This window comes from Vespula vulgaris, chromosome 8, assembly GCF_905475345.1.
Source record: "Vespula vulgaris chromosome 8, iyVesVulg1.1, whole genome shotgun sequence".
In the NCBI taxonomy this organism is placed as follows: Eukaryota; Metazoa; Arthropoda; class Insecta; order Hymenoptera; family Vespidae; genus Vespula; species Vespula vulgaris.
In genome coordinates this window covers 3,382,274-3,409,773 of record NC_066593.1, presented here as the reverse complement: position 1 = coordinate 3,409,773, position 27,500 = coordinate 3,382,274, and the positions used below count along the sequence as shown (strand labels likewise).

Below are 27,500 nucleotides of genomic sequence, written 5' to 3'. Positions count from 1 at the left end.
GAAGCCCTACTACTATTTGCGACTAATTATATTTATATACATGATATATACGTCTTCTCTGTAACTGTGGATACGTCCACGTACTCTTTGTATGCATGTATATATATATATATATATATATATATATATATATATATAATATATTTTTTTTTCATATCTATATATTCATAGTTCAACTTATATATGGAAGCTGCATGGAATCTCTTATGTGTATTTATGTATGTAATTAGGTATCTATGTGTTTTGTATTTATGTACATATATACATATATACACGCGCGCGCGCTGAATTATGTATGCACGTATGTATGTGTTCATATATATATACATACACATATATATGTATCGCATATGTACGTATGTATTTCGCATATATGTATGTATATGTTCTATTATAATCGCGAAACGACGCGTGACGTCTTCTCAATACAAATGTAATACAATGCTAAAGGATTACGTATGAATTCTATAACGTGTCGCATAACGGCTTATTTTTCTTATCACGCAGCCGTATCAATATTGAATAATCGAAATACCTACCTAGCAAGTTTTCAACAGATTTTCCTCGATGGAATCAAACAAATCCCACACGCTCGGTTTTCTCTTGATGAGACAGACGGAGAGAGTTATACAGAGAGAGAGAGAGAAGGAGAAAAAGAGAGAAGAGAGAGAAAGAGAGTGAAAGTGAATGAAAGAGAGAGAGAAAGAGAGAGTGTTATATCGACGTAAATTTTATATCTTTTACAACGTATCAGATTGAACTTGTCAGTTTCGTCTCATCGGATTTATGAAATATTTAGAACACCTTAGGGATATCGAAAAGATCAACGATAAGAATCGACTGTTATCGTTATTTACCGTGGCATTTAAATTTACGATCATTTCTAACGAAGAAGAAGAATTTAGAAGAATTTACGTGATATAAAATTATTGCCGATACGATTTCTATCGTATTTTATGGGTTTATTAAAAACATTATTTTTCCTTATGGAATCTATATAATAGCTACAAACATTCTCAAACGATAACTCGAATTATAAATAATAATGATTAATAGATCGTTCTACTGAGACGATGTATTCATTTTACAAAGATTACATCAATTGTTAATTACATGTAAAATGGATTAACGTTACGTTAGACGTTTTCACTAATGCAAACTTAAATAGAAGTTATGATATATATTTTCTTTCTAATTTCTTTTTTATCAATCTCTAATCGAAATTAATCAGAAAAAAAAAACTTTAATTTATCCTACAACCATATCTTTTTCTCTTTCTCAACTCCACGTGTAAAACTTCTTTTCTCTTTCCTTCTCATAAAATTTACGTTAAATACTTCGTCTTCCCCTCCCCTCCACCCCAAAAAAAAAAATCTTCTACTTTATCTCGTTCTCCAATTCATTGTCGGTATAATTAATTTTTTTTCTTCGGTCTTTTTTTTTTTTTTTTCTTTTTCTTCGCACGTAAAACTTGTTTCTTTTTTTCTCTCTCTTTCTCTCTATCTTTCTCGCTTCTATTCCACTCATATGTTAGATAAACTTGGGTAAATGATTTGAAACGTTTGTCGTTTGCGCGCGCGTGTAACCTAAGCACGATTCGATTCATTCATTCGTTGTCTCGCTCTTTCGTTCGGTCGTTCATTGACCGAGGCGCACGACAAACCACGTGCCTCGTGCTAACACGGAGGATAATCTACGCGGCCTTGCAAGTACGAACGCGAGCCAGCGGCGGAATCGTACGTGTGTCACCCACACACAAACGCAAACACAACATACATATGCACACATTCGCATTAAAACACATTAATACGTGAAAACGATCGGCTTTATACAGATAAACATATGTATGTATGTATGTATGTATGTATGTATGTATGTATGTATGTATGTATGTATTCTTCGTGAAACTAATCGGTCGATCGACCAACCTGAATTATAATGATCGTCGTCGAGTAACTGCTATCTAAGCATTACGATCATCGTTTTACAATTCCTTAACACAGACGCGTGTTCATCTATATAAGCACATAGATACATGTATACTAGTAGTGGATATATTAGTAATGTTAAACACGGTTATTGATAATTTATGTCTACGTTAAATCGAAATATTCAAAGAAAATATGTTAAATATTTATGTGCATACGATGAATTAATTCTATTAATACGTATCATTGATAATGGATGAATTGAAAATTATATCGTTATTTAATTAATCTGAGAGAAATAATTTTTTTTATAATCTATTTACGAATGCCGTCTATCCGTTGAATTTGTTTGTATTAATCTTTCGTTGGTAAGGTGAAGTAAAAAAAAAGAAAAAAAAGAAGAAGAAAGAAAGAAATGAGGTATAGACTATATGTAGATGTATGTATATATCTGCATTATAATTCATATGCAAGGAAACGTGTGAATTTGTTATGGTTTTATGAATAAACCTTTGACTTTATTTTTCCGTGATATGTTTACTATAACACGCGGTGACGTATGTATTATAAAATCCCATTATCTCTTTCGTGAGATTTCAATATAATTAAACTCTTGAACTGGACATCCCATTTCAAGTAGATACGTAATAATAAACTTTTTTTTTCTATCTTTGTTGTTTGAAAACAAAAGGGAAATACATAAATATATAAATAAATAAATAAATAAATAAATAAATAAATAGATAAATAAGTAAATAAATAAATAAAAAAATATGAAAGAGATATCAGCTGATTGTTTTGACGACAAAGAAGACGACAACGAAGTATGTATTTATTAATAAATAACTATATAAATGATAAGTATATCTATATATGTATATATATAGCACATGAATATAACATTTATAATCTATCATTATACATCCTATTTTGCTTATTGAAATTGAAATTGTTAACGTATCCATAGTTCGTTTATAAATCTTCTGTTGAAACGAAAATTTAATTGAAATATTTTTCAATGATCGATGATCGATGATCGTCAATTGATGTATCATAAATATCGAAACGTTTTTTTCTTTCTCTCTCTCTCTCTCTCTCTCTTTTATTTTTGTTCCATCGTGATATTCGCATTTAACGCGGATGATTAATATGTTCGATTGAATTTTTCGTATGGTACTCTCGTCGTTGCGTAAGTCCCTTTGTAAAAATATGTTAATATGAATCTACAGGTCGCCAAACTCTCGTTACGTAAGATATCCACAAGCACCAGTTACTTTCTCGCGTACGTTCGTTCCGTTCACTCAACGACGCGGAAAGACATTGAAACTGACCAAGAAAGGTACACGCTCTTTACCTTTTCTCGGTACACAACACACGCACGCGCGCGCGAGAGAGAGAGAGAGAGAGAGAAAGAGAGAAGAAAAAACTTTTATCCAACTCGATTCTTTTACGATCACTAGGGAATCCTTCATAAGGGAAAACTTTTCCCGGATTTTGAATTTTTTTTTTTAAATTATCGACAATAACTCTCACTAATTGCATCGATGATCTATTGTATCGGGAATAATAATAATAATAGTAATATATAGGAATTAATCATCGTAATATTTATGAAGATTTTTTTTTTTCATTTATTTGTGTATATATATTATGTGTATATAAATACAAATTTATTTCGTCTCTCATTAATATTTGTAATCGATCTTCGAGAACAAGATTCGAAATGACTATATGAAAATCTTCAGAGCAAGTATCGTGATCTCCCCGAGCCGGTTGTATCATGATTTCTGGATCACGTTATATAACGATTAATTACATTCTTTTTTAATCCTATACGGTAAAGATAATTATGATACATGGTATACGTTCCTTATCTTAAAATTCAGTTCAGATTTGATTTATTTAAGATCGAGTCGAACGTAGTTACGAGTTTCGAGCTTCGATCGAAAACGAATTAATTATTAATTTTTATCTTCTACAAGGAGCATTATAATCTATCGGAGAAGTTATTAGAATATTTAAGTTTGCTTTTGTTTTTTTTTTCCTTTTTCCTTTTTTTTATCCTTTTTCCTTTCTTCCTTTCATCCTTCGAACGAATTGAAAATTATCTTAAATTAATTAATTAACCATGTATCTATCACCTTTAATATTTATTCACAAGTATCGTAATTTGTTATCGAACGAAATGAAAAAGAAAGAAGAAAAAAAAAATAAATAAATAAATCGTTGATCAGAAAAGATCAAATAAATCGACGAAACATGATATACATACCAAATATATCTATAGAGTTTGTAATATCCGAGTATTCGAACGAACGATCATTGATAACTCTATAAATAAACCAATAAACAATTCATAAATACGACGATCGTATAGAGACGAAATATCGGAGAGTAAAACGAAGTCGTTTTTTTTTTCTTTTCTTTTCTACTTTTTTTTTTTCTTTTTTGACGAGGATCGAAGGGATAACGTGGATGCTGCGTTAGAAGTTAAAGATCGTATATCTCCTACGTAGCCGACTCTTTTATCTCGTCTCACAGCCTCCGAATTCTATTCGACGTAACGCCAAATTTTGCGACACGATCGTTATCAACGTTTCGATCATGACGAGAGATATCGACAGATATCGAAACGAAGAGACAGTATTTTGTGAACGACACAATGTATTCATATCCAACGTTCGATAGAGCGTTAATCTCGCACGAGTAAACCGATCGACGAGAAGTTAGGAAGCTCTCTTTTATCGGGTGTAACTTTACCCCTCCCTCACAACGTTTGTTTCATTTTATATATATATATATTTCTTTTTTTATATTTTCTTTTCATTGGCCTCCTCGTTATTTTTTCACTTTCATTTTGCTACCACATCGATACTCGCGTTATTCCGATAAAAAACAGAAAAAAAAGAAGCAAGGTTAGAGAAACGACCGAAGTATACCAATATTTTAATTTAAAAAAATTGCTGCGCTAAATGCCGACCATCTTTGTTTTAGTGTAACTTTTCTCTCGTATCTCCATCCCTATCCCCGTCCGCCCTCTTGTTCCTTCTTTTTTTATTTTTCTATTAATTATTATTTTTCTTTTTTTTCTTCTTCTTTCTCTTTTTTATATATACTTTTATATTTTTTTTTATTGGCCTTCTCGTTATCTTTTCACTTTCATATTGCTACCGTATCGGTATTCCTGTTATTTCGATGAAAAAGAAGAAGGGTTAAAGTTACTAGGCACCATCGATGTTTACCACCGGTACTTTGATTTAAACTTGCCGCGTTAAATATCGACCATCTTTTATTTTCCTCTTATAGCCAATTACTACATACGCGCGCGCGCACACACATACACGCACATGTATATGTATATAATAATATATCTAAATATCTCTAGGAATGTCAGCAATTAATCACTGCAAACTTTTCATTCATTTTAATTTCCTTTTTGTTTAATAATAATAATAATAATAATAATAATAACAACAATAATTTTTATTCTATACCATAACCACTTTCATTTCAACTTATTATCGTATTAATCCTATGTTCAATTTTAGTATCGACAGAAGCCGTTTTAATAAAATAAATTTCTTGTTTTTTGTTTGTGTTTTTATCTCTTCTCTATTTCTTGCTCTCTCTCTCTCTCTCTCTCTCTCTCTCTCTCTCTCTCTCTTTTTCTCTTTTTTCAATCTATCTCTTTCTATCTCTCTCCTTCCCTCTTCACGCGAAAGGCGCGAAGAGAATGCGTTGTGAGGCCTTCGTGGTGGGGGAAATATGTGAAAGGAGACTTCGAAGAGAGAAAGAGAGAGAGAAAAAGAGAAAAATATATATATATATATAGAGGAGAGAGAGAGAGAGAGAGAGAGAGAGAGAGCGAGGCCATGAAATAAAGAGAGATGTGTTTGTAGAGGAGGGAACGAGAGGGTAAATTTATCCGTCGGCAGCACTGAACGAAGTTCTCTCTGCGGCATGGCGTTTTCCGCCACCGCGATTTTGCTCTTTCCATGCTCCTTCGCCGTTACGCGAAATTTTTCTTCGCTGTTTGCTTCCGCCTTCGGGCCAACATTCGTGATCTTCGATGGAATCGTTTTCAAAGAGAAATTTATCGCCTTTTACCGGCTATCAAATAAAAATATATACACGTATCTTTGGAAGCCCCAAAAGATTTGAACTCGTTAACGCTTCTCGATTATATCGATGTGATATCGTATCTAGAATAATTTTTTTTCTTTTTTTTTTTTTTTTTTAATTTGGAAGCAATTTGAGAGTAATTAAAGTTATCAAAGGTTAAGTAGATCGTTTTATATTTTGTATGATAAAAAGTACCGAAAAGAAATCAACTCGAAGATCTCGTAGCTTCGTAAGGTTGTTGAGTTTCTATTAAAAAGTTGCTTCACGAATTAAACTGACTTTGACACACACACACACACACACACACACACACACATAATAAATAATGTAAAATCGTCAGAGTCGTTATTTGATATTAATAGAAAAAAAGACAATATGATTTTTTTCCTTTCCCTTTTTGTTTTCATTTATTTATTTTTCCTTTTTTCATAGTAAAAAGCTACAAATAAATACAAAAATTGTATAAATCGTTGTCACGTATTTCTCATCGTATAAACAACGTATATACGTTGAAATGAATTTCTGTAAACACTTTTTAATGTAGCTTGGAGGTTCTCTAATGCATTACAGGTAAAATGATTTTTCCCTCTTAATGGTACGGTACTTGTAATTTTATGAAAAATACATATGCGAACACGCGCGCAACAAATTTGATCTTTTAAATAAAAATTACAAATCATTCGGATTTTATACATTCGACATTTTTACGTTTCGAAAGGTATCATTTATTATTTATATTTTGACTTCTGCTATCTTTTTTAAAAGAAAACGATAAGTAAATACATTTAATCGAAGGAAATCGATCTATGATTATCTCATTGATAAAACCTTAACGATAGGAGTATATCAAAGAAATATCTTATTTAGAAATTCATCGTAAACAATCGATCGAAATATTATTCTACCTCGTGATAGTATTTTTGCACGACTTAACAAAAAAAAAAGAAAAGAAAAAAAAAACAAAAAAAAAAAGAAAAGAAAAGAAAAGGAGAAATAAAAAATATCGTGAGACTATTTTGGCGTGAAATTTATAAAAGCGATGAAAAATCCTATAGAAAAAAATTTCTTCAAAATAATCAAGAATTTGACCTTAGCAACATCCACGTTGCTAAGATCAAGACGAGTAGGTATAGATCTAAAAGCCGAACGAGAGAGAGGCTACGTGACGCTTAGGCATCGTCGAAACACACGTTCGCTTGGTTACGCGCGCACGCCGGAGGGATTTACCGTTAGTTACTTCGAAAACTTAGAGCGCGAGTAGAGTACTCGATAGAAGGAGAAAGAAGAAGAAGAAGAAGAAGAAGAAGAAGAAGCAGAAGAAGAAGAAGCAGAAGAAGAAGAAGAAGAAGAAGCAGAAGAAGAAGAAGAAGGGTGGAAGGAAAGGAAGATGACGAAAAGAAAGAAGAGAAGAAGCGAATGCTGGAATGAAAGGGAGAGAAGTGGGATGAGGAGAATGAAGAGGAGGAGGAGGAGGAGGAGGTTGAGGAACGGGAGAGATAGTTCGGGGGATAGAGGGAGAGGAGAGGGAGGGAGAAGGATTGTCGAGTGGCTCGAACGGAGGAAGGGGAAAAATAGAGACAAGAAAGGCGCAATGATCGTTCGTCCGAGAAGGAGGATGGGGCGGATGACGAGGAGATGGAGAGAGGAGAGAGAGGAGAGGGACTCTATAACGAGACAAGGTTGGGAGGTCATCGGTACGTTGGGTAGACCGAGACAGGAGAGACTGGCATCGGGCCATGAGAAAGAAGGCTCTCCCGTTCGCACGACAGAGACGGGAGATACGCGTGCGACCAAAGTGGAGAAGGAGAAGGAGGAACGCGCGAGTCCCCCACGCGTACGTGTGTATATGTATATGTATGAAGGAGAGATAGAAAGGGGGAGAGAGAGAGAGAGAGAGAGAAAAGAGGGGCTGGAGGGAAGATAAGAGGGAAGGAGGGAGCAGTGAGAAGCAAAAGGAGCAAGACGATGGTGGCTCGGTTGGCTGGCAGGCACTCTCTTGCCTCTACTTTATTCCCTCTCTCTTTCTCTCTCTCTTTTTTTCTTTCGCTCTTTCGCTCGTTCACTCCTATAACCAAGCGTTTGCATGACAAAGACAGAGGGAAAGGCTACGCCAAGCGAGTTCCACACCGAGCGAGCGAGCAAGCCACAGTCTACTCGGCTCGAAGAAGGACGCACGCTCACAGCAACGAAGACTCGAGGAAGATCGAGAGAACTGGTGGAGGAGAACGCGAGAGACGACTTGGATCCATCCTCTCTTCTACTACTACTACTACTACACTACTACTAGTACCATTACTATACAACTACTACTACTGCTATGATCTTCGTCACGTCGAACCATTTTTCGTGTCAATTGTCGGCGGCGCGTTCGAGGCTGCGATCGGCCGTGTGTCTCTTCTCTCGCACCCACGCCTCTCGTCGAGAGCCGATTCTCTTTCGGTCGCACGATCGCATGCTAGATTGAATGATCGGCGCCTGTGAGTGCGCCGATGAAGCATCGGTCGCACGAGCGTTACGTACAGACTCTCCTTCCCCTATCCCTCTATCCCTTACTAATCGTTCCCCCTTGCTAAGCCACCCCTCCACCCGCCGCAATCTCTCTACTCCTCCTGATCGTAGCGCTTACATTTCTTTCCTTGCCTTTTACACCGCATATATGTAAGAGACTGCATCAACATAACTTCGGGCTTCTCTTTTACGAAACGACGACATTTTTCATTGACAATGAGATAGAAAGGGGACCAAGATGGTACGTTCGAAAGGCAACCAAGCCATATCCAGGTTTCTTCTTCTCTTGTGGACGTTGTGCTTCACGACGTCGCGAGCACTGGTCCGAGAGGAAGGACCGGTTTCAAAGGATGCTCCCACCTTTCGTCCTTCGAACGACTACGACGCGTCGCTTCTCTCTACGCTCCTGCATTCCCTCCCGCTTATATTCATTACTCCTTTTCCATCTCTCTCTCTCTCTCTCTCTCTCTTTCTTTCTTTATCTTTCCTCTTCCTCTTCGTCCACCTCGTCTTCGCCGTTGTCGTTATCATCCTCTACTTCTATATCTCTTTCTCCTTCTCTCTCTCTCTCTCTCTTTCTCCCTTCTTCTCCCTCTAACTTTCCATCGTCCACGATCGTAGGGGCTTTCTCAAAGACATTCGGTCGGCATCTCTACCCTCTTCCCTCTCTTTCTCTCTTGGATGGACGAACGAACGAACGAATAGCTTCGTCGCAGTAATTTATTTTTAATAAACGATCCGCTTGCCTCTCCTCCTCGCGAGGAAGAAACTCGTCTTGCACGTTCGTTTATCGTGTCCTTCTTCTCTTCCTCCTCCTCCTCCTCCTCCTCCTCATCCTTCTCCTTCTCCTTCTTCGAGAACGAGGGAGAAAGAGACAGACAGAAAGAGATAGAAAGAGATCCTTTTCATGGACGATCGACTCCTCCAGTCATATCTTTCCAAGTCGATCGCGTTTCGCTCGTTGAACTCGATTTAAACATCGCGCGAAAGAGACAGAAACAGACGAAAAGAGATAGAGAGAGAGAGAGAGAGAGAGAGAGAGAGAGAGAGAGACAAAAAGAGAAGGAATGATAGAGACAGAAAGACAGGGGCATATTCGTACCTACGTATGTACAACTTGATTTTTCCTGCGGAAAATCGGCACTCGAGCATAATGGATCGGCGCGTCCCTCTCGAACGAGGCATTGATGGAAATTTAATATGACGAAAAAGACACTCGAGGAGGATTTTAATATCGCTCGTGTCTGTCGAAAACACGGAACGGTCCCGTCCCTGTCATCCTATCTACGAATTCATAATTTATTATTTGTCAGGGTTTGAGTTAGACCGATAGGACCTATCCACTTCTCGAGTTGAGAACAAAAGCACCTAGATATCTACATATACATACATAAATATACATACATACGTGTATATATACACGTGTATGCATACTTATACTTACGTACGTAAATATATTTTTACACGCATGCATATCTATATATACATATAACCAAACGTAGATATGCAAATACGAATATAACTACGTATATGCAAGTATATAATGTATCTCTATATTTCGAACGTCCGTTCTTCCTTCGTTCGTAACGCGCGCTCAGAGTTTTCAGCAATGGCCGAAGAGCGCAGGAGCGAGAGCCGATTCTTGGCTACGCCGGATGAAAGTTGCTCTAGCTGGCTAGAGAGGCTGGTCTCTGCCGTGGCTACTTTCTAAATTTAGGCCAGCCATTGCTTTCACGCGTCCGAATTTCTGGACGGAACCTAGCAATCTTAAATAATACTCTTTCTGTTACAATCTCGTTTTCTATCCTCTCTAAGCGAACTTCCAAACAATTTTTCTTCCTCTTTTTCTTTCTTCTTTTCTTTTGTTTTTTTATACTATAGCTTCCATGTTCTTCTTTCTATTCGTTTTCTTTCCTTTCTTTTCTTTTCTTTTATTCCGTCGTTCCTTAGATTGGCGTAGAATTTTTCTTATTTCTTTTTCTCCGTCCTCTTTTTCCCCTTTCTTTCTCTTTCTCTTTTTCTTCTTCTTCTTCTTCTTCTTCTTCTATTTCTATATTCTGTTTCGAACGAATCTATGTTCGAAGTATTGCAACGGGAATCGAGAAACTCTTTGGCTCGTTTGCCGTATGTAGAACGGAGAACGGAGAACAGAGAGAATGTGATTCATTCTATGACTCAAGCACCAGTCAGAATAGAGAGAGAAAGAGAAATAGATAGAGATAGAGATAGACAGAGAAAGAAAGACAGAGAGAGAGAGGGAAAGAGAGAGAGAGAGACAAAGAGGAGGAGGAGGTGGGAGAAGGAGAGGGGGGTGGGGTACAGAGAAGTCGCGCCAGGCTTGCGGCGCGTTTTCCAATCGGACTCGGCTACTTCGCTGTACTTAATGTCGCGGAAGGAAAGACTCGGACAGGACTAACCGCAAACATCGTCCCTATCGTAGTATTTGATTTTTTCATAGCACCCTGCCGTGCATTTAGTATCTTCTGATTTTCCAAACGGTTTCTATAAGTTTTATTTCTAGCATATAGGTATATATGTATGTATGTATGTAAGTGTATGTATAATGAAATAATACATTATATTTATATACGCGTATATATACGGTTGGTTGATAAGATGTTTGAAAAAAAAATTGTTTTTCAATAGAAAAATATAGATATCCTAGGATTATTTATTTACATTTAGAATATCGAAAATTTTTATTATTATTCGCTACTATATTTTTGTTATACACTAGTATTATTTATTTAGATATAAAAAGAGAACAAATTCTTGTTTTTATTAATCAACCTAATGCTATACTATATTATTGTTATACACTAGTTCTTTTTCTTTTATATATTTATATGAAATAATAAAAATCTGCGGATCGGTCAATCTCATGTTATATTACGATTCTTATATCAATGTTTTAACTAATTATTTTAATTGTTGTCTTGTTTTATTTAGATATAATATATTGAAAAGTCAAACGTATTATTGGTTGGCCAATAACCCAATATAATTGATATCGTACCTATATACTTTCGTTTCCTTTTAATTTTATAACAACGTCATATTAAACATACATATGTATATGTGCGTGTGTGTGCGCGCGCGCGTGTAAAAAAATCTCGTATCAAAATCGCATGACGTCGGTCTAACATAAGATCGTTTTTTCGTTCTTGGCAAAGCACCCACGCTACGTTATAGATCCACCCTGCCGTACTGCTGAAGATTGCGTAACGTATTAATAGAGAACAAAAATGGCGGATACTTTTTCAAATACCTACCTATCTACCTACATACATCTGCATGGATTTACGTTAGTAACACTGATATTTAAAATTGAAAAAGTCAAATGGAATGAAGACTGTTAGTACAAGCAAAAAATAAATAAACAAAAAAGAAAAAGAAGAAGAAGAAGAAGAAGAAGAAAGGAAAAAGAGAGAGAGAGAAAGAGAGAGAAATAATTGGAGGCAGTTCAACGAGGACATTGGTGAACGGCAATCGTTTAGATGAGTTTACTGGCGTCGCCGTTGAACGTCCTCGAGGGACGGCGCCACCATCGTCGTCTTCATCATCGTCTTCGTCGTCGTCGTCGTCGTCGTTGTCGTCCTCGTCGTCGTCGTCGTCGTCGTCGTCGTCGTTACCGTCGTCGTCGTCGTCGTCGTCGTCGGCGTCTCTTCGTGCGGGCGTCCCTCGACAAAGTAGGTTAGGTCGATGAGGCCACGATGACGCCGCTACTGCCACCGACGCCGACACGCCGCGCCGCGCCGCCGCGGTTTCTGCGCAGCGCTCTCGATTCTCTCGCGAGCTCCGTCGTAACCTTCCTCTTCTTCTTAATCATCCTCTTCTTATTTTTCTTCCTCATCGTATATTCGCCTTTTTTATATTCTTTTAACTCCTTTACATTTACAAACCCGCCTCGCCTATTCCTCGAATATCACCATATTTACCTGTATTTAATCACTAGTCCCCGATAAACAGGATCGGACGATAACTATTCAGATTTAGAAACGATTTTTAATTTGTTTATTATATAAAAAGATCTTTTTATAACCGTGTCAACTCGAGAAAGAATGAACGTCGTTCGTACGTGTGGTAGTTAGAGTTACAAAGTTAATACTCATTTGATATCCGACAACAAGAATTTTTTATTTGTTAATTATACGTTTGCGTACGATTGTATTTTAATAAAGAAAAGAATATCACTGTACGTCTTTACCAAGTTTTATTCCTTCTAAAAATAATTTAGACGAAGTTAGTTCATTCTAGCTAAGGGATCGATTAACCGTGTCCTCTATTTTTCTTTTTTCTTTTCTTTTTTCGAGAATCTTTAAATGGAATCGAATCGTAATCAGTTCGATCGATATATTCGTTTAACGATGAGTATTTTTATTAAGTTACTTTTACTCCTTTCTTTTTTCTTTTTTTTTTCTTTCTCTTTTTTTTTTTACTTTAAAATAAACAGAGAAAGAGAGAGATAGAGAGAAAGGAGAGAAATTGGTTGGAATATAATTTCATTGTAAAATGTCGGGCTTGGAAGTTATTCGAGCGATTCGAATGAAGTTCCTCGAAGAGAAGATAGAACTACCGGTCTTTGCGAATCGGCGATAATTTCTTCGCGAGCTGGAAAGAGTTTAGTCACCTCCGCGAAGGCCGGCAGATCGGTGACGCACCCTCCTTGTGTGCGCGGTGCTGCGGGCACCGCTCGAGTGGAACGAACGGCCCTAACGATCTGACTTTATGGAATTGTGGATAATAATTGTACGTGGAAAAATAAAGAAATTACACGATCCAAGGTTTATTTCTTCGTTTTTTTTTCTTTTCGTTTGTTTGTTTATTTTTTTATTATTTTTCTTTACCTTTTTCTTTTTTTTTTCATTCAAACGTAATTCGAAAAATTTAACAAAAAAAAAAAAAGAAAAGGGATCGTCGCGATTTTTTTTCGTTTGTTATCATTATTGTTATTGTCATTATTTTTATTTGTTATTTTTTTTATAACGCGTAAACTTCATTCTTAAAGTGCGAGAAAAAGATGTGTCGCGAATTCGTCTCGTACGAAAGAAAAAGGAAAAGAAGATAAAGCGTCACGTAAGAAACGTTGTTGCGTGTCATACGAGAAGAAGTTTAGGGCAATTCGAAAAAAGAATTCGTGACTTTCTTCTTCTTATTCACTTGTTTGTGTTTTCTCTTTTTTAATTTTTTAAAAGCAACGAATGTTTCTCACATCGTCCCAGTACAATGTTACATATTACACAAAATCTCTCATATTTAATATTTGGAATAATAAGTCATTGTCACGTAACAAAAGTTCCATCTATCGTACAAACAGAAATTTAATCGTGTTAAATAACTTATCTCTAAATTGAATTCAGTTTTATTAACTTTAGGATTATTCGGATAGGTGCGAAATGCATAGAAAGCGTTATCGTTGATAACAGACGATCGGTATTGTAGGACTATGTCTTTCTATCGTTGATAGATAATACATTTATCTTGCGGTTTTATTCATTTTCATATGGATAGAAAAATAATTAAAAAAAAACTCGTAGGTAGTACGAGAACGTACTTTTATTATGTTTAATACGAGTCGCGTATTAATGCGTTCGTTCTACGAACAGTACGAATAATGAAACTAAAGTAAACTTGAAAATTATATTATTCGATGTTATGGCATTTGTCTTTGGAATATTATGTGTCTGCAATTTTTCGCCATAAAAAATAAAAAAAGAAAGAAAATAAAAGAGAGACAGAAAGAGAAAAATAATATATATATATATATATATATATATATATATATATATATATATATATGTATATAGGGAGAGAGAGAGAGAGAGAGAAACTTTGAAATTAACGATAAAGATATCAGTTGGAATTAGAATTGTATATAAAATGTATATCTCGTTGTATCGTTATGCCGATGTTATACGTACGTACAGTAAGTATGCGTGGAAAGTTTAGTATTCTACTCGACGAATCATCGTACTACGTCGTTTCTAGTCTTCGTTATCGTTAGCCGTGCCTATCGATAATCTCGACGATAGTGATTCGTCCTCGATCGTAAAACGATGTCAAAGCTTTTAAAATTAATCTAATCGAATCGAATTTCATATTGATTTATCGAACAATACTTTTCCTTTCTTTCATTTTATATATTTTTTTCTTTTTCTTAACTTTTGTTTTCTTTCTTTCTTTCTTCCTCTTTTGTTTTCGTGCACCAAATATCCGAATTATTTAATTGACGTTACTATTTTTCGCTAAATTAACGAATATTTTTCATACCAAAGTACCTTTCAAACTTTCAGAACGCCGGATTTTATTAACTTTTTAAATGATATGAACTGTACATGACGTTCCTGTTTCCTCCGGAAAGTTAATCAAATTTTATCAAATATAAAAAGGTAGATATTAATTATGTAAATTTAATATTGTGTGACAAAAAACAAAAAGAAAAAAAAAGAATAGAAAACAAAACAAAACAAAAGAAAAGAAAAGAAAAGGAAAGGAAAACTCAGAATTTAATACCAATAATCATAATTTAACACTGACAATCATTTTCATTGAATACGATGTTGATCGCTTGACGCAATAGTTACGAGCGAAAACTTGATTATTTATCGTTTGATATATCGAAATTACAAATTATAATAAATCATAAATATCCAATGTACAATATATATATATATATATATATATATATATATATATATATATAGATATATATATATATAAAACGTCGATGGAAAATTCTTTCGTTTAAATTTCCCGCCAGTAAGGATCGAAACTTGAAAGTATTGATCGTGACGCAACGGATATGACGAAAATTTGATTATTTATCGAAATTAAATATAACAACAACAACAACAACAATAATAAATTATAACGATAAAGTCGATCGGTATTTTTTTTCCTTTTGAAATTTCCCGCCAATAAGGATCGAATTGAAAACTTGTACGATAATATCTGCGGTAAGAGGAACAAAGAAAGAAAAAAGCTTGTTTCTCGAGTTTTTCTTCGCACGTTAAATCGACTTACGTATTTACAACGTTTCATAAACGTTTGCAAAGTTTCGTCGTAGGCTTCTTTCGCAAGAAGCAAGAAGGAAGAACCGCGAAGTGCTATCGTCGTTCGTCGTTCGCTAGCGGTGCCAGAGGCGGGGGTTATCATGTAGGCCACGTGACGTCATATCGTGCTCTGCCGCCAACAAAATGGCCGCCGTTGTATCTCGGTAGCGGGTCAGAGCGGAACAGTAAAAATTTCCTTCTCGTAACTAACTAAGTAAGTAAGTAAGTAAGTAAGTAAGTAAGTAAGTAAGTAAGTAAGTAAGTAAGTAAGTAAGTAAGCAAGCAAGCAAGTAAGTACGCATTGACGTACATACGTACGTAGGTACATATTTACGTACTGTGACTGTCGTCGTTTCGTCGATCAAATAAATCCAAACGACGTTTATATGTGAGTGAACAAGTGTTCGTTTACACTGACAATATCTAAAAAGCTAATTCGTTAACTCCAACTGATCGATTAAATATATTCACATACTGTACAATTCAATGGTCTCTTCTTTATTCGATTCTTTTTTCTTTCTCTTTTACATTTCCTTATCTCTTTCCTAATTGTTTTTCTTTTTATTTTTTTTTTTTTTTTTTTTATTTTATTTAATGTTCGTTGGAAGACACCAAGAGTTACGTTTACGTATTTAACATCGAATATTGTGAACAATAGTAATTTCATAGATCGATATTGTAATTGTTATGTAATATTGCTTTGTCAAATTAACGCTACGACGAATCTCTTTGGAAGGGCTCAGAAATGAATGTTTTACGTTGGTGTGGCGCGTCGCAGCGTCGCGATCACGTGACCTTGACGCAACAGAGGTTTCAAACGATGATTTCTGACGCGTTAAAAAGTTTACCGTCGGGATCGAAAAACCACTGAGCGTTAGGAACCATCGATCCGTTAATCGACAAACGCACCGATATTTTTGACAAGCTAGAAGAGTTAATAGAGCTTTGATGTTGGAATTTTACGAGATTCCATCGTACCAAAGGTATTGTATATACGTATATGTGTGTATACATATACATATATATATATATTTGTCTATATTTCCCTTCCACCCCTGCTCCCCGAAAGCTTTCTCTTCTCTCGCTTCTCCCTCGTGCTTTTGGCGGTCACGCGAATAGGCCATTTGCCGAGAATCACGAGCGACTTTTTGCGTTGACGGCCATCGTGTGTTGTTCTCTTTTTACAACGCAACGTACGAATTAAATAATACAAAAAGGAAAAAAGAAACAACAACGAAAAAGCAAAAATAAAAAAAAAAGAAAATAAAAGAAAAAGAACATGTCCGAACGTGTGCGAACGTCGACTAGTAAATCGTACCTCATTAAATTTTTTTCTTGTTTGCTCGTATAATTTGTCGTAATGTAAATTATATGTTAATAATAAATTTATGATGGAATATATAAGTATTAGTTTGTAGAAATTTTTTGTTTTCTTTTTAAAAAATCAGATGCGATTGATATCATTTCTTTGACTGATTTATATAATCGATAATAATCATATTTTGTTCTATATTCATATCTACAAATTTTTTAAATTGAATCAGATAGAATTGATATCGTTTCTTTGATTGATTTATATAGTTGATAATATTCATAATTTATATTATATTCCTACGTAGAAATTTTTTAATGAATCAGATACAATTGCCGTCTAATTTCTTTGATTAATTTATGCAATTGATAATATTCATATTTTATTCTATATTTCTGTGTATTTATATTCGTTTTAGAATATTTTATATATCTGTTTTAAGTAGATGCGTATTGAAATTATTATCAAAAAATGTTAGATCAATATTCTTATAAATATATATGTATATATATATAAAAATTGAAATCGCATAATCTTAAGATATCTTCTAAGTATCTAAGTCATTTTATTAATAACAAAAAATATTATTATCTCTGAAACATTATATTATTCGATAATCCTATTATTATGCATTTTTGAATATTTTCTATTTTTGTTTCTTATCGATAAAAATCACATTTTATAATTTGTCCTTGATGAAAAATATTCAACACGTAGTCAACACTAAGTATTTTTTTGCAAAAGTTAAATACACCTAAAATTTTCAATGTTAATTTTCTATCAAATTAAATAAAAATATATATATAAAAAATATATAGATAATAAAAGAAATTTATAGGGACGATAAAATTTTGGCAACTATTCCTTACGTACATAGTTGCGTAGTTCGTGGGATAATCGATCGGATCTCGAAATAGGAGCGGGAAATATTCTTTCCCTTTGATGCTCTTAGCGCGTACGGGATGAACATATCGATTTATCGAGACGGACACCACGGATTCTATGTAGTAACAGTAGAGCGAAACCGTCCAACGAGAATGGTATTAAGAAAATACGATCGATACAATTCTACTAGAGGAGAATCTATGGCCATGACGAAGAAAAAACAAACTTATAAGATTACCAAAATAATAATAATAATAATAATAATAATAGTAGTAGTAGTATTAGTAGTAATAATAATAATAATAATAATAATAATAATGATAATAATAATAATGCTAAAAGAAGGATACCTGTTTGATGCATTTGATGTGTCTTCGGAATCTGAAGGACAAACAACGCAATAATAATAATACCTTAAGGGACTGGGCTACCCTTGGCGACCGTAAGAAAACACATACAAAACAATAATAATAATAATAATAATAATAATAATAATAATAATAGATATCTCAAGAAAATATCACAAAGTGAGCATAATAATAGAAATCATTATACATGTGTTATGTGAATTACAACATTTATAAGTACTTACATGACACAATCATTATCTATATGTTATGTGAACAAAAAAAAAATATTAATCCCAAATATCTGAAAACGCTACGCTTACGCATATATGGATCCACGCGAACGTGCACAAAAATAAGAAAAATAACATTTACATTATTTTAACATTAAAAAAGCAATAATAGTAGAGAAGAGTAAACGGTAGTAAAGGAACATGCGACTTGGTAAAGAAATAGTCTCACGATCAGTAAACCACAAAAACCACGCGTGTGATAAAAAATAAAGGAACGAAATAAAAAGAAGTAATAGTGGTAGTAGTGGTAATAATAATAATAATAATAATAATAATAATAATAATAATAATAATAATAATAATAATAATAATAATAATAATAAAATAAATTAGAAGGACGAGTGCAATACGTAATAAAAAAAAAAAAATTACACGCCTTGTAATTTCTCTCTCTGTCTCTCTCACTCTCCCTCTCTCTCTCTCCCTCTATCTGTCTCCTGTAATTAGATTAATGGATTATCGTGATCATTTGTTGGATCGAGAGCTATGTATATCGGATGGATAGTTAAAACATGGAGTGTCGGAGATTCGTTCGATTTTAAGAGCATCATTGGAGACTCGTTATCGATCTATCGAACGAGTGCCGCAGGCTATCGTCTTCGTCGTCGTCGGCGGCGTCACAGGCTACCGTCGTCGGACCTAACGGACAAGATGGTAAAAGCACTCTCCGCGACGTTCGCTGTCTGTACGTCCGTTTCTACGTTCGTTGGATAATACCAGAGTTCACCTAAATATAACCCCAAAGTAGAGAGAGAAAGAGTAAACGAGAGAAAGAGAAAAAGATAGATAGATAGAAAGAGAGAGAGAGAGAGAGAGAGAGAGAGAGAGAAAACGTCGAGAAACTATCGACTGTGCGTGTGACCGTCCACCTATGTAGGAGTGAACTCGAGAGGGCAAAAGAGAGAGAGAAAGATAGAGAAAAAGAGAAAGAGAGACAGAGAGAGAGATACAGAGACATAGAGACATAGAGAGAGAGAGAGAGAGAGAGGATGACAGGATGGAATAGCTTCGAACTCATAGCTATATACGTGTCCAGGCTGCGCAGGCAGCAGCTACAGCTGCGGACATCACCACGACGATGCATTATTTTGCACGTGGCTTAATACCTACGTATATCTCTAGCCAGATAGCAAGAGAAAAGCAGACTGACGCGGTTTGATGCTCGGCCACGACCCGTTCATTAAATCGGTTTTGGTTTATCGACGCGAATACCCATAGGGTCGTTGACCTTATTTACAATGAATTATATCCTATATTTTGTAATGTATTTGTCTAGTTTTCCTGTCTAAAAAAAAGAAAGAAAGAAAAGGATATGAAAAGAAAAAAAAAAAACAGGAGAAATCTTTACAAATGAAAGTATATATATATGTATGTATGTATGTATACGTCTTGGATAATTTCGAAGAGACGAAAGACTAACGAAGAACGTCGAAAGATTTCAACTCTTCAACGATATTAACATATATATTATATGCATATCGTTTGACTTCGAAGTTTGATATTCCAGATCGTTGGAAATCAAGCGTTGGACATAAAAGTATTAAGAAATAGTAGTATAAGATCGGAGAAGGTAGGAAGGATTCGATCGGATGAAGTGGAACGGATCGAAGGAAGGAAAGGACAAAAGAGAATAAATAAACAAACTTACAAAAGAATAAACAAACGTCTCGATAAATAAAGGTAACCTTGGTAGGACCATGTTTCTCTTGATCTTTGACATTGGTGTTGATCTGGAATACAGTTTAAAGAAAAGCTAGCATAAAACAGATATACGACATACATATATGCGTGTGTGCATATAATGTATATACATACATACATATATATATATATATATATATATATATATCCGTAGTTGGTACATTCTCCCCTAATTCCACGATCCCGTAGGTGGATTTCGTTCGGCGTCGGGGCGTTCGAAAATTGGTATTGGCGTGGCCTGGAGCGGCAGCAGCCGCAGCACCAGCAGCAACAGCAGCAACAGCAGCGATAGTAGTACCAGCAGCGATGGAAGCACCAGTACCGGGAGTTTCTACTTGGAACGGCGGTGCCGGGGGTATGGCAAGAGCGTAACTATAATGAAGGCAACCCCCGTTCGTCCCACAACACCCCTCGACATCGCCACTGCCATCCCTGCTGCCACCCGCCGCCTCGTTGGCCAACCGCCCCTTTCTCTCTCTATCTCTATCTGGCTCTTTCTCTCTCTCTCTCTCTCTCTCTCGCTCTCGCTCTCTCGTTCTCTGTTTCTCTCTCTCTCTCTCTCTCTCTCTATCTGGTTCTATCTCGTATCAGGTTATGCGCATGCGCGAGGGTCGAAGGGAAAAAAATCGGCCCGGCTAGGAGGATGGGAGAAACGGAGAAGGAGGATGAGAGGAGGATGGAGTGGGGTGGCCGTATCGATCGCGCTAACATCGGACTCCGTGCTGCTCGAGTCCGCTCGAATCCGCTCGAACCCGCTTCAACTCGCTTCTCTACTACATAGAAAATATACTTCTATACTTTTATAGTTATATCTATTCTCTATTCGATAGTTCCCATATACTACTATGTATGTTTGTCCGAACGTTTGTTATGAACGTCTCTAAAATATATATTTATATTCAAGTATATATAGTCTGTGTATATATGTATGTATGTATGTGTATATATACATGTGTATATATATATATATTCAATGTTTTCAGGATTTTATCGAGAAGATATTATTTTTTAACGTTTTTAGAACACCGACAAAGTTTCATTCTCGAGATTTGTTTTTATAAGTTTTAATAGCCTGGTGGCAGAGTTGTATGTATATCTGTGTACCTATATACATATATATATATATATACGTATATATATATATTTTTTTTTTATTCGAGGACGGACACAGAGGTAGAGGGAAAGTATTTTACGTTCGGATAGGGAAAAGGGACAATTTTGAAGTTTCTCGAATAGAAGAGAAAAAGTAATAGTTATTGGAAAAACTTTGATTCTCGATCTGTTTTTATAATTTTTAATAGTTTTATAAACATTATGTATATGTATCTATATTTTTACGATAGTTTCGAAGACACACAATTTTTACGATTTATGGATAGACGAAGAATTTTGTCCTTTATCATTTGTTACAAAAAATTATGATTCTCGAGAAGCTTCATACGTAAAAATCGAGATTACTCGTTGATACTTTCTTAGCAAACGTATAGTGAACAAGAAAGAAAAAAATTAAATAAATAAATTAATTAATAAATTAATTAATTAATCAATCCTATACCTTTTTATACGTCATTATAGTTTTTATCTACGTTCAAATACCCTTTCGAAATCTCTGGACTCTGTTTCATGAATCCTGCTGACCACCTACAATCCTCCTGTTCATTTCTCTCTCGACCATTAATTTGCAGCTTCTCTTCGATCTCGCCATTCGTACCTCGGGGCATGTAGAGAGAGAGAGAGAGAGAGAGAAAGAGAGAGAGAGAGAGAGACAGAGAGAAGGAGAGGCAGACAGAAAGAGAGATAGATAGATAGATAGATAGATAGAGAGAAAAAGAGAGAGAAATAGAAAAAGAGAAAAAGAAGACAAAAACGAGATAAAGAGAAGGAAGTAGGAGAAACATTTTTCGAAGAGAGAGGAGGGAGAGGGATGGGGTTAGGATCATCTCGATTTTCCAAAAAGCAAGAATAAATTCCGAGTTTCGTCGAGAGAGTTATCTGCGATTAATTAGCGGTAAGCCGAGGTCTCCGTAGCGTTAATTGTCCCTCGTATGTGGGGATTTCATCGTGAAATTCGACAAGCATAACAAAGAGAAAACAAAAGATAAAGAGACAGAGAAAGAGAAAGAGAGAAAGAAAGAAGAAAGAAAAAGAAAGAAAGAAAGAAAGAAAGAAAGAAAGACAGAAAGAAAGGAAGAAAGAGAGGACGAACGAAACGAGTTATCGATTTACTACTCTCTCAACATTTTAGTCGTCGAAAGAAATTCACTGACATTTACAATCAGCGTACGAATTCAAATATATTAACATTCGCGTAACATAATTGTGACTAGACCGTATAAAAGAATATGAAGCAGTGAGTGTCCGAAAAATGAGGAATCTTCTCTCTCTCTCTCTCTCTCTTTCTCTCTCTCTTTTTTTCGGACTCATCTTGAAAGTAGAAGATAATAAACTCATGGCTGTTTCGTCGGTCATGTTTTTAACGACGCTCGCACGTTCCTCTTCCACCTCCATCTTCTTCCCCTCTTCTCCCTCCCCCTCTTCCTCTTCCTCTTCCTTTTCCCCTTCCTCTCCTCTTCTCATCTTTTAAAACATTCGTTTCAATTTCTATTCTACAAAGCGAGAGGGATGAGGGATGAGGGTCTTTTCAAAGACGGAATCTCGGAACGGATGCTCGATGGAGGTAGAGAGCGTCGAGCACCTTTTTCAGGGTCGTTCGGTGTCCTCCTCCTCCTCCTCCTCTTTCTCCTCTTTCTCCTCTTTCTCATCCTTCTTCTCTTTCACCTCCTCCTTCTCCTCCTCTTTGTCCTCGTCCTCTTCCTATTCCTCGTCCTCGTCCTCGTCCTCTTCCTCGTCCTCATCCTCGTCCTCGTCCTCGTCCTCGTCCTCGTCCTCGTCCTCGTCCTCGTCCTCGTCCTCATCCTCATCCTCATCCTCATTCTTCTCATACTCCATCTATTCTCGAAGCCAGAAGGAAAACGTTTTCACCGAGTCGCGTTTAATGTCGCGAAACAGATAAACCGAGAAATCATGGCGGCGAAAGTGCTACCCTTTTAAACGGTTACCTCGAATGGTTTACTTTAAACCTGGCTGGACCCATCGAAAAACATCGGATGACCGGTATATTCGATCCTATATCAACGGTTACTTCTCATATATACATACATATATATTATATATACATATATATGTATATATGTAGCTGTTATACGTATAGTATATGTATAGCTCAGTTTAAAAAAGGACTTAGGATTTGGAGAGAATATGTATATACATGCATATTATATATATATATATATATATATATATATATATATGTATATGTATATTACTTTTATCTTAAAATACTTGGTCTTAAAAATACTTGGTTAAAAAAGGTTTTAGGATTTAAAATGTACGTATAGTATTGATTAAGCTAATTAAAAAATGCGTACGCACAAAAAGTTGACCTCGACAAAATGATAATGTGATTTCAACGTTTTTATATTGCAAGTTCATCAAATCTTCCTCGTTCATGTGTATACATGCGTAAACAAAGGATTAATAAAGATTATCTTACTATATTCTTACTTGCATTTTTATGGTATAGCTTATCATAATTTTATAATGAATTAACTCTTTAATTCCTAAATGAAAGATTATTTATTATAAATTCTTATATTAAATATTTGTAAACTAGAATAAAACAAATCGTTGTTTACCATTTACTCGAGTAAAATTTTATCCCATTAATATTTTTATCGCTGCGGATATTCGCACTGAAAAAAAAAAAAAGAGAAAAAAAAAGGAAAGAAAAAACTCATCGTTAAAAAATTTTTCCAAACATTCGAATAACGTTAAATCCATGTAAAATACATCCAAAATTTCATCTATGATAGCCTTGAAAGGTACGTAACTATCGTGAACGGTGGTGAAACAAGTACCTAAGTTACTATCGTTACCAAACTCTGAAGATTATTCAAACTCTGTCAAGGTCAATTCAAACTATGTTCACGAAAGATTTGAGTACTATATGTCATCAAAGTTCTACAATCTTTTTCAGCACCCCTATATATATATATATATACATAAATAAATACAAAAATACATACATACATATATAAATACAAAAATACGTACATACGTACGTACATATATATACATATATATATATATATATATATATATATATATTGTATATTGTATATATTGTATATATCTATATGATACGATGAAAGCTTCACATTCGACTTTCATAGACTTACCGAGCTTACGAGGGCAAGATCCCTTACCGGAAACGACAAGGACTCCTCTCCGCGAGAATCGGCTCGCACCAACGCTAAAGCAGCCTTTCTGGAGCGGCGTTCTTCCGAAAAACGCGCCTTGGCGATCGGCCAAGCGTCGCAAAACGTCAGGGCTCTGCCACGGGAAATACGAGCTTTCCATCTTTCACGGAACCCTCTTTCGAACGCGATAAGGGTCCTCTTCTTCTACTCCTTCTACTTTTTCTACTACTATTTCTTCTACTTTTTCTACTTCTTCTTCTTCTTCTTCTTCTTCTACTACTACTAGTTCTTCTTCTACTTCTTCTTCTTCTTTCCTTCTTTTTCTTTGATTTTTTTTCCTTCTTTTTCTTTCTCTTTCGCTACTACCATCACTACTACGTCTTCAACTTTGGAGATTTATCCTCGCGTTATTCGACGTACCTTTAAAAAACTATATTCATTTTCATGTCTTTTTTTTTTTTTATTCTTTCTTTTCTTTTTTATTTTTCTAACTTATTCTCACTCCTGTTCCGTATTTACTATGTACATGTACGGATATTCCGTTTGACACTTGCCGATCATAGGGTCTAGTGTTATAGGATCGCTTACCAATTCACCAAAATTTTAAAAAACTATATATAATATATACATATATATGTATATGTATATATGTATATATATACAGTAGCACTTTGAATATACGAAAGCAATTTGAAAAATTCACGGCTTTTATTTTTTCTTTTCTTTCCCTTCCTTTCTATTTCTTTTTCTCTCTTTTTATGTATAAATTTCGTTCTTTAAAGTGAAACACATCTTAAAGTGAAAAAAAGAGCCGTGAATTTTTCAAACTACCTTAATATGTTGCAAAATGTATAAAGAAATTTTAGGATAATAAAACGACTTCTTTGTCATTGACCTTTGTATATTTTAAAGAAAAACTAACGAAATATGTAATTTATATTCAAAAGAAAAAAAATTGAAAAGACTAGTTTTCTTTTTGTCCTAAAAATTTCTTAAATTACTTACATTTTTTATTCATTCTCTCTCTCTCTCTCTCTCTCTCTCTCTTCTTCTCGCTCTTTGAATTCGCAATAATTAGTTTTAGTTAATTTCTTTTTCTTTTCTTTTTGTTTTTTTTTTTTATTTGGGTTCGCTTACTTCTTGAATATTATTGCAAATATTTCAATGATAATGAATTATTACGAAGAAATTAGATTTTTGTTATCATTATAACATGAAAGAAACGGAATTAATAAAGAAGGGGAGGATAATACAAAGTTCTCCAAGAAAATATGTTGATAGAGTATTCTCATCATAATGAAAATTCTATCGTGTTATGTTTTACAATGTATGCAAAATATTGGCAAGTTTCAGACTTTCGAACTTTCCTACGGATATTAATTTACTTTTACATAAAATTTATATAATAATTATTCATATTCTCTGGATGTGAACACTTGAGTTACAAATATCTCGTGATTATGTTTACAACCGCACAAATTTTCGCATGTTATTTGAAATGTTAATATATAAATAATATATCGATATATATTTACATATATATATTCCATTTCTATCCTTCTGATTAACGAAATAAATAATTTAAAATAATTTAACTCTGTTTCTCTCTCTCTCTCTCTCTCTCTCTCTCTCTCTCTCTCTCTCTCTCTCTCTTTTATCATCCTTTCAAAGATTTACATGATATTTAAGTTTATGTAACAATAAGTATATTATTTTCTTTGTAAATATTGCAAATATTATAAGACATTGTAAGAATAGCCATTGAACTAATAAACGCTATTATATTCTATACTATTCTATTCCATTCTATTCCATTCTATTCCATTCTATTCTATTCTATTCTATTCTATTCTGTTCTGTTCTGTTCTCTCTCTCTCTCTCTCTCTCTCTCTTTCTCAAAAAAAAAAAAAAAATATATATTTATCTCAAAATTTTTATCGTTACTTTTGTCACATGAATCTTGACAACGAACATTGTCTTCATTTCTTCATTTATAAAATCACGTATAATAGAAAACACAAGTTCATATAAAATACTTTTTGAAAATCCACAGGATTCGTCAGTACGAGCATAGAATATATATACATACATATAGTATTCGAAGAGTAGTATAGTTGGCTCGAGACGAGAAATCGAGAAGCGTGACTGTACAGGTTCCTTCGGTATGTACGGAACAGGTGGAAGCTCTCGCTCGCGAAGGTAAACGAGATTACTCGGTACTCTCGGAACTCACGGGAGGATCTTCGAGAGGAATCGGTGCTGTGCCTTTTCGAACTCGATACTCTTCTACTACGATCCGATAACGATCGTTTATCATCTTTTTCATTTCTTTTTTGTTTTTCCTTGTATTATTCCTCTTATTTTACTATTTTTTATTGTCTTTTTTTTTTTTGCAACAACAGCAAGCAGTAGATAAGAGCAAGATAAAAGATGAGTGTCCTTTGTCTTTTCGAGATTTTTGGTTTGGTATACGTAGGCAGGCATTTTCTGCTGACAATAATCATTGTCTTGAAATTCGGGGATTTCTATCATCTAAAGAAGCTGTCCCTTCTTTTTCTTTTTCTTTCTTTCTTTTTTCTCTCTTTGTCTCTCCCTCTCTCTCTCTCTTTCTCTCTCTGTCTTTCACGAACGAACGAACGAACGAACGAACGAACGAACGAACCCCTTTTGTAACAACCCCCAAAAGAAGGGGATCGATCGAATAGCACTTGGCCTCGAGGATCTAAAACGTGCTCGGAAAATCGTGCTTTCGAAGAATGCTACTTGGCAATAAATAATCGAATATGAATCGGCACGAACGTTTAGACAAGTTAGGTATAATTAGAACGATAGTCCGTAAGGATAATCATTTTCTGGTAACGCGTGTGGCAGATTTGCAAAATCTCAATATCGATATGTATGAATATATACATGCATATATATATATATATATATATATATATATATACATATGCACATATATGTATACACGCAAACATACATATATAACATACATATATGTATATATTCGTAGAACGTTCTCATCAAAATAAATTATTATTATCCACCACGGGGTCAGTAATTAGCCGGCGTACGTGAACAAATGTAATGCGA

The 27,500-nt window shown here is 34.8% G+C and overlaps 1 protein-coding gene across 1 annotated transcript in view; it reads left to right on the top strand.

Moving 5' to 3' along the window:
* The window catches only part of LOC127065794 (uncharacterized), a 62,322-nt gene extending 37,724 nt beyond the window's left edge, over positions 1 to 24,598 (top strand). Inside the window, exons 2-3 of the mRNA XM_050998649.1 lie at positions 20,338 to 20,503; positions 24,381 to 24,598. Coding sequence (XP_050854606.1) covers positions 20,338 to 20,503; positions 24,381 to 24,598 — 384 coding nt within the window. The remainder of the gene's footprint in view (positions 1 to 20,337; positions 20,504 to 24,380) is intronic.
* The last annotated feature ends 2,902 nt before the right edge of the window (positions 24,599 to 27,500 follow it).